The sequence below is a fragment of the Drosophila yakuba genome, chromosome 2R (assembly GCF_016746365.2).
Source record: "Drosophila yakuba strain Tai18E2 chromosome 2R, Prin_Dyak_Tai18E2_2.1, whole genome shotgun sequence".
Taxonomy (NCBI): domain Eukaryota; kingdom Metazoa; phylum Arthropoda; class Insecta; order Diptera; family Drosophilidae; genus Drosophila; species Drosophila yakuba.
Genome location: NC_052528.2, coordinates 16,706,098 through 16,714,652, shown reverse-complemented (window position 1 = coordinate 16,714,652; position 8,555 = coordinate 16,706,098). Strand labels below are relative to the sequence as shown.

The 8,555-nt window shown below is 41.3% G+C and overlaps 2 protein-coding genes across 2 annotated transcripts; one reads left to right on the top strand and one right to left on the bottom strand.

The window, feature by feature from the left end:
* Positions 1-5,529: 5,529 nt before the first annotated feature.
* Positions 5,530-6,990, top strand: LOC6530977 (protein windbeutel). Its single transcript, XM_039372633.2, has 2 exons — positions 5,530-6,193; positions 6,327-6,990. Exons 1-2 carry the CDS (start codon positions 5,918-5,920, stop codon positions 6,822-6,824), a joined length of 774 nt encoding a protein of 257 aa, XP_039228567.1. The 5' UTR covers positions 5,530-5,917; the 3' UTR covers positions 6,825-6,990.
* Positions 6,991-7,602: 612 nt separating this feature from the next.
* On the bottom strand, positions 7,603-8,399 carry LOC6530976. Its single transcript, XM_002091778.3, has 3 exons — positions 8,276-8,399; positions 7,913-8,230; positions 7,603-7,850 (listed from the first exon to the last, which is right to left on the bottom strand). Exons 1-3 carry the CDS (start codon positions 8,339-8,341, stop codon positions 7,704-7,706), a joined length of 531 nt encoding a protein of 176 aa, XP_002091814.2. The 5' UTR covers positions 8,342-8,399; the 3' UTR covers positions 7,603-7,703.
* Between the last annotated feature and the right edge of the window lie 156 nt (positions 8,400-8,555).

Here is an 8,555-nt window from a genome sequence, read left to right as displayed (position 1 = left end):
CTGGGTATCCCACTTGCCATGGCTTTTTGCACACAACGTCATCGCAATTAAGTGAAATTACCGGCCAAATAGAACACAAATGAACCCATTGCTGACCGTCCAAGCACATGACCGGCGATAAGGACCCCGCATTAACATGAAATCCAATTCGCAATTGCATACCCCATTGGGGGTTTGGGTCACCACCAACAACGTGGAGGTGGAACCTACTCTTGCCAACCCAAAAAGGGGGGAAAAGCGATTGTAATGCAATATTTATGGCCCCCAGTTGCTCGCAATCAAGTGGAGGCGGTGGGCAAGGCTTCCCCGCTAATAATATTACGTTCTGTGCCAGGAATTTCATTTCGCTATTTACACCCTGTACTGTCGAAGGACAGGGGTATGTTAGAATAATCTCAATCAATTTGATCAATATTGAAATATGTTGAAAAGGCAAGTATGTAGAAGCAAGTGCTGCTGTTGTTTCATCATAGAAATCACTTGAAATGCCTTATTGAACATGAACCGCTTATGCAAATACAGTGAACAATGGTTAGACGGTATTCCGAAGTCGAGTACTGATCACTCGGTTTTTTGCTGCCATTTTTTGTATGCAATTTTTAATTCGCAGCCACAACATGCAAAAAAATGTCAGCTTGCGGTGGAAATAGAAATGAAATCGTGTCGAAGGCAGCGTTTGCAAAAGGACCTTTGGGGGAAATGGGGATTTCAGGTGCAGCGTAAAAAGCCGTAATTAAAGTAGAGCGTACAAGGTGACTGACTAATGCATTGATTCATAGTTTAGATATAAAACGCGCTGCGCCGATAAAATGCCAACCGAAAGGCGTTCACATGCTGAAAATCATGCGGTCAATCCGTCCGTCATTCAGTCAATCCGTCAGTCAGTTCACCTGCTTCTATGGCCTGCCAGGAATTTGCACCTGCATGTCCATGTCCCTGTTACAAACACATATCCACCCCAAAGGACACGATAACCGCATTGGGCTCAGTCGGCTCATGCATTTTTTAGAATGCGCTGTTTGAAAATCCTCTTGCGAAAATTTCGTTCAACGTTCGCGGCACTCAACAAAATATATATCATTTTCTATATTCAACTGGCTTCCCTAGTGGCAATTTGAAAAATGTAGCAAAATACTTCTTAGTAGTATATTAGTAGGATTTTATTTGAAGTGTAGTTTTGACGAGCCCACTGCATATTGCATGTTGTTGTGGTCACTCGGAAAAGTTGTGGCAAATTATTGCATCAACTTTGGCCCGTTGTTTCCAGTTTTTGTTGTTCTTCGCCGCAGCTATAAAGTAATGGAATATCTGAGTACACCAGTACACGACCAGAACATTAACCCGCCGATGCATCGATCCGTTCCATAATCCCCAGCTGACATCCGCAACGAAATCAGTGCAAAAAATCAACCGCATACCCTGCAATTTCAGGTATTTGCGACGCGACGTCGCCAATTAGATTTGATGACCATTTGCGCACCAAATGCTCAAATGTTATAAAACAAAAGTCCAGGAGGGCGTTATCCTGGCAAAGCGAAAAAGAATGTTAGGAAATGTCATGCGAATTGTGCGGCGTTGCAGCCCCCAAAAGGCGGTGGCAATCCAATTCTGCCACATGAAACTGCAATTTGCATGTCTGTCTGCCAGCTCGAGTTCTCAGCTACCCCACCACCCACTCGGTTAAGTAATTGCCCCCCAACCCCCGTCCCCCGCTCGGAAAATATTCAAGCAACAAGTTGAGGTGATTATTGGGAGTATTCGCATGGGCGGCGGCTTTGTGAAAGTGCAGTTTACCCCTTTGCCTCTGGCTGCTCTGCATTTGTTTGTAAACAAATGCCCTGACCCCGGATAGAATGGCTGCAATGTGGTAACGCATTGGAAGTCCTTTTGCTCGGAGCGGCAACAACGCATGCGCCATTCGAATTTCCCGCATCAACTGTTATACCAGCGTTTCCCCTGAGGAAAATCGTGAGGGAAAATGGTCAGTGAATGAATGCATTAGAACGATCCTTATTCAATGAGTACTGTTCGCCTAAGGCTGTCAGCTATAATATCACTAAAAGTTTAGTTTAAGATTTATCTTAATGGAATATTTGTGCATGGCATATTCCACATAGCTAACTTGGAAGCCTCTTTAAATGTTTTAACTGGATACTTCTATAGTAAGTAACACCGCCAAAAAGAAAGTACAGTTTCTCCCAGACGACCCAATTAAATCCTCAAGCTAGAAACACCTAAATTACCAATCCAACCCACTCGCACCACTTAAGACACATTCATTTTTGGCTAATTAATAGGCCGCATGCTAATGGAATTTTCCCCTCGATAAGGCGAACCAGTCAATCGCTCAAGAAATTACCATTAGCTCCATTGTCACTGGAATATGTTGAATGAAGGCAAACGAATTTATTTGATTTGGACCGCGCTTTCTTGGACAAATATTGAAAAAGCGTAATTAGCGCAGAACACATAATAATGCATTCGAGTGATTAATTAGCCCAGGCAACTCATTCCCGTCCAGTGGAAAATCATTGACCATTTAAGCACTTTGCAGTCACTAACTAGTGGCTCTCAAAATTCCCAGCACGCAGTTGGCATAAAAGTCGAAAAAACAAATTTGCAATCAAATTGGAAGTCCCAGGATAACTGACCAATTCCGTTTATTGGGTGCACAAAACAAATATTGAAAAGAAATTTGCGCTAAACGCCTCAAATTGCCAGGCTGATAGCCACACGTATCGAAATGGCAATAAATGCAAATGAAAAGCTATAAACACGATATCCAGGCCTACGTCTGTCCACCCTTAACCCATAACCCTTAACCCTCTCTCTCTCATGGGTTATGGTTATGAACACCCAATGTGTGGGTTAACCAAAAGGCATTTTCAATAAATACCAATTATGATGAGCACAGCCTATTGACCATTTGGCTGGGCATTCGACTTTGGCAGTTTCGATTTGGGCATGCGAATTATTGTCGAAGTTATTTTTCCGGTTTTGGTTTTTGGTTTTTTGGGGGGTTGGAACATATGGCCCTTTTCAGGTGGGTCATTCCATGGCCCATTTATGGAATTATGCCATGGCATAAAAATTTGATGAGCTTCCACTTCACAAGTGCCAGGATCCCAATGAAAAGTTTACAGTAAAGGAGACCGGGGATTTTCCATGATTCCAAATCGCGTGGCTTCTTACGCAAGTTGGGAACTCGAATCCCAACCCATCCATCCCCACAACACAAGAACTCCATCTATTTTCTATCCAAATTGTCAGTTGGCCAGTTGGCCCCAACATTGCATGTCTTGGCATACGTGGGCCATGAAAAATTCATGGCCCGCCTTCAATGTACTGCCACATAATTAGACTGTGGGGCTGCCAAAAAATGGAGGTTGTCCTCAAAGCCTGATTGTTAATAGATACCCTGCGAAAAATCTCATTACCAAGGGCAATATAATCTGAAGCAGAATAACTTTGGCAGGGCTCTAAATAATATTTTAATAATTTTTAAAAATATTACGACTTTGTATTATGAATAGGAAGATATTAAATAAATTATATACTATTTGAAACATTTGTATAATATGCAACATTTAAGGTGGGAAATGAAAATGTTGCATATTCTAAATATGTAGTACTATAAATGGTATAATTACTCAACTTGAACACATGGCCGGGTATACCCCTTACAGAGTTCACTACACGGTATCCAAATGGAGCACCTGTGCTGCAGAAGGCGATTAGCTTCGACTATTGGCCGCTGTTCCAAACCCAATAGATGTGGTCTATAAAAAACAATGCCGCAATCGTTTGATTTCCGCGCCAAGATTGCAGCCGTTCCAGGTCCTGAAATTTGCGCGCTTATCACTTTAATGTCGATTGGTCAGTGCCACCCCCTCAACCTCCTCAACCAAAGGGGTCGTTTCGCGTAAAGGTCATTGTGTTATTAGTGCCGCTGTGCTAGAACTAACGCAAAAGTAGCAACATTTATATTATTAATGCCTCATATGGGGTATCCTGGCATTGGAGGACTCCTGCACTGGAGGACTCTTGAAGGTTCTTCGCTTGATAATACCCATAATTTGTCTAAATATAATCTAGGTTTTTTATTTTTAAAACCGAAGCAGGATTTCCTCGACGTCCAGGGGCAAAGTGTTTGAAATAAAATGCCAGTCACGGCAACTAATTGAAGGCTATGTTGGAGTATGCCCGGCAAGTTGTCCATGATGTTTTTCGAAGGCCTTTCGACTGGGGTGTACTTAGCAAATTGCTTGTCCTTTGTTGCTGTTGCATAATAAATGGACTGCAAACACAAGTGCGCCATGAACCGAATACACAGCGCACCGAACTTGGACTCCATTTTTTTGCGCAGCCCAGCAAAGAGGTCAGCAGTACAAATAGAGCACCTACCAACCGATCCAATCCGGTAATTTCGGGCCTTTTGTGCGATTGACACACGCATGTCAGGCCCCATTACTGAATCTCCATCAGGCATTACCTCCGGCCCCACATCGCCAGTTAATTCCTTTGGAAATTGCGCATTGCCAGTTGGATTTTCCTTGCACCTGACGCACCAATCGAACTCCCAACCCCCAAAACCACCCATTCACCTATTTACCACCCCCTTCACACAAAAGACACACGCCCATCCATCAGGAAAGATAATTTACCAGTCGGCCATATCGATCGTGTGAAGCTCACAACGCTTTTCCGTACCTCCTTTCCGAATTGCGTGCCGTGATGTACAATTTTCCGTAGAGTGGACAAACGAAACCGCAAATGGAAAAACTAAACCAACTATTTTGGCCGCCAATGGGGGCGGACCATTTGGCCATCGGTCGCTTTTTTTGTCGGTTTGAGGTGACCAACATGTGTGCCGCATACATGAATTATTAATTGACAATTGCCGAAAATGTCCATTAACCAGGACAAAGGGGATGGAGCATGGAATTGGGGGTGGGATCTAGTGGCGGGAAAATTTCAATTCCAGGCTAATGAAAATTATGGCAAACGGGGTTCGTTTTTCCATCAACTGGCAGGTGTTTTTTTTACCTCTTAGCAAAACTCTTTTGAAGGGTCGATCTGCTATTATGTCAACTCAGCGAAGCTTGAGATTATTTAATTGAAATTTTATTCGTAAGATATTTATTTAGTTTAACTAAATATTTAAAAAAGTTTCAGATAAAAGAAAATAATTGTTGTAAAAACTAAACTAAATTAAAAGAAAAGCTGTGCCTGCTGAACTGTATTGCATTTTATTTATATATAAATACTTATATATTTAAGGGGTATTCACAGTTCGATAGACCAAAAAAAAAGCAAGTACAGTTGCAAATTACCACTTCGTGTAGGCTTTGCACTGTCAGTTTGGTGAACATGGCTAATTGCCCCGGTTTAATGTGGCATGCTCTATTGGCCAACTGATCGCTTTTGGCCGAAATGAGTTTTCTATCAGTTTGGCATCAATGTTCATTGCCCGGCTATTGGGATGACAATTAGTTCTACGTTTAAAAGCGACAGTCAAAAGCGAGGGGCCCGCATCAAGTACCAGGCATTACATAATAAATCTCCCTACGAGTGTTACAATAGACCCACAGCCGAAACAGCTGAACTAACAACAAGAGTTGGTCAACGAAATAGCCGGTTTTGAGTGAGAGAGCCGCTTCTTTTCACTGACGTGTCATTCAACTCGATCGAGAAATTGTGGAGCTGAGAATTTCCAGAGTTGCAGAGAGTCCAGAACTGAGTGAGTTGGCCAAAGCAGCAAAAGCAGCCAAACAATTTCAGCTGAGCGAAGCGTAAACTGGCCCAGAACTCGAACACAACTTCACCGCTCTTCTCTCGCTCGTTTTTAGCCAGTTTGCGCTGACAATCGGCAAGAGTAGGGTCAAGTTCAGAAGTCTCTAGTTTTTTTGCCACGAAGATGATGCATATTTTGGTAACGCTGCTCCTGGTCGCCTTCCACGCGATACCCTCCACTTGGGCCGTCACCTGCACGGGCTGCGTGGATCTGGATGAGCTGAGTTTCCAGCAGACGGTGGAGCGATTTCCCTACTCCATAGTGAAATTCGATATCGCATATCCGTATGGCGAAAAGCATGAGGCCTTCACCGCCTTCTCCAAATCTGCCCACAAGGCAACCAAAGATCTGCTGATAGCCACCGTGGGTGTCAAGGACTATGGAGAACTGGAGAACAAGGTGCGTTTGTTATGGATTCCTAGGATTTTAGTTATGTAGAAATGATTATTTGGCATCCTGTATCTGAAGACTCCTTTATATTTTCTTTACTTTATATAATGATTATGGTTATCCTTGTAATTTCATTTGCCAGGCCCTCGGCGACCGCTACAAAGTGGACGACAAGAACTTCCCGAGCATCTTCCTGTTCAAGGGCAACGCGGATGAGTACGTCCAGCTGCCCAGCCACTTGGACGTAACGGTGGACAATCTGAAGGCTTTTGTCGGTGCCAACACGCCGCTGTATATCGGTCGTGATGGCTGCATCAAGGAGTTCAACGAGGTGCTCAAGAACTATGCCAATCTCCCCGATGCAGAGCAACTGACACTGATCAAGGAGCTGCAGACCAAGCAGGAGCAGCTGACCAATCCCGAGCAGCAGCAGAACGCCAAGGCCTATCTGATCTACATGCGCAAGATCAACGAGCTGGGATACGATTTCCTGGAGGAGGAGACCAAGCGACTCCTGCGCCTCAAGGCCGGCAAGGTCACCGAGGCCAAGAAGGAGGAGCTGCTGAGGAAGCTGAATATCCTGGAAGTGTTCAGGGTTCACAAGGTCACCAAGACTGAGCAGGAGAAGGAGGAACTGTGAAGTCGTCCAACGAATATTTGTTAAATCTTTAAATAAAAATATGAATATTTAATGATATTTATACATGTCGGATCTCGGCAGAAAAATGTGCATGTACAATTTATACGAATTAGAAGTCTATCATCCAAATAAAGGCAGTTTTTTATGTTGTATTATTAAAAACAAACTTATATTTCCATGTTCCATTGTTAAAAATATTGAAAATGTATGTTTTAACCATGAAATGGTTCGCTTTTGAAATTATCGATTTGCTTGATTATAATTGCTTCGTTTTTGATCTGAGCGAGATATTGTGGTCAGTCTTGCACTGCAGAGGTTATTAAAGTTCAATTTCAGTTATGGTTACGCAGGAGTTTTTGATATCTGATAACCTTTTAATTATACAAAATTGATTTGGTGTACAACAATCATTTCGGTTAGATTTTCAACTAAATGCACTTGCTGAGTTTAACAATTTAAAATACATTTAAACAAGCGATAAACTCTACACAAAAGTACACGTTATACTTATTTTGTAAGAATAAACAAATAAAATGGCAGGAAGCAAATACTAATATAGTTGTATAATATATATGTATTATGAGAAAAACCTTTACAAATGCTGAGGGAAATATAACTTAATGATGCATGGTTGAGAGACATATGTACATACATATGTATGTACATAAGTGCGGCTAACTAATAGCAAGATAATAAATTTAAATACTATTTTTGTTGAGGGTCACATTTGTAAAAACTGGTAGCTAAATATGGATTTACCAACAAAATTATTCAAATTTGATTTTTATTTGACTTACAAAACATCTAATTCACTGTATTATGATATTATTAGCTTTAATATGTACATTTAAGAATTATTTTGTTTAAAGAACCTTGTGGTCAAAAATCCTCCACAAAGGTGAAGTAAATGTTTACGTGGAACTGCTTCTTACCATCGAAAATGAAATCCAGTAGCACTCCATAGTCTCCTGTGGGCAAAGGTACTGGAAATACAGCGGTGTGATAATCGCTAACCATCTGCAAGCCCTAAAAATTAAAATTGAAGGTTTAAAATTCGCTGATGACCAATTCGCAGTAATCAAACTCACCTCATAAGGACATGTGTGATTCAGTGTAGAATAATCCTTTATAAAGCTATAAAACATTTTGATGACGGGATTATGTCGTTTTCGCAAAAACCGGCAGGCGTCGATTGTGACGTCAAACAGAAATGGCTTATAGCCACTTAATTTTTTCATCATCTTTAACTTGAGGGTTACATTGTTAGTTGGATGCAGAAATGTTGCATTTATATTCAAGCTGGTCTTGTTTCGCGAGTACGCCTTTAGCCGGCAATAATGAAAAACCGCCCAGGATTTGTTTATTGATTCACAAACAACATTTGTCAGTTTAACATACGGTGCTTCCTGAAAAAAATGTATTAAGATCATTTTGAAAATAAGATTTCGAACACTTACACTGCTCATTAGGAAAAGTACGGCCAAGAATACTCCAGGAAGGATAACTTTAGGATTCATTGCTGATATAAATGCATATGTATGTGTGCATCTGAACAACAATGTGAGACTGAATGAACACAACACCTGTTTTTCACTTTAGTGATCTCATATAACAGCTAATGAAAATTTAATATCAAGCTCGATAGAATCGCGACTAAAAATATAGAAGTGTTTTTCACTTTTTAGTCTGTCGAAATTATTCTATCATTGTTCGATTAATGCATGTATGTAT

Excerpts from the sequence above, each read along its gene's own strand:
- LOC6530977 (XM_039372633.2), top strand. The coding sequence starts at position 5,918 with ATGATGCATATTTTGGTAACGCTGCTCCTGGTCGCCTTCCACGCGATA. Across the intron at positions 6,194-6,326 it reads ATGGAGAACTGGAGAACAAG|GCCCTCGGCGACCGCTACAA; the intron begins GTGCGTTTGTTA and ends TTCATTTGCCAG.
- LOC6530976 (XM_002091778.3), bottom strand. The coding sequence starts at position 8,341 with ATGAATCCTAAAGTTATCCTTCCTGGAGTATTCTTGGCCGTACTTTTC. Across the intron at positions 8,231-8,275 it reads TCCTAATGAGCAGTGTAAGT|GAAGCACCGTATGTTAAACT; the intron begins GTTCGAAATCTT and ends CATTTTTTTCAG. Across the intron at positions 7,851-7,912 it reads ATCACACATGTCCTTATGAG|GGCTTGCAGATGGTTAGCGA; the intron begins GTGAGTTTGATT and ends TTTAATTTTTAG.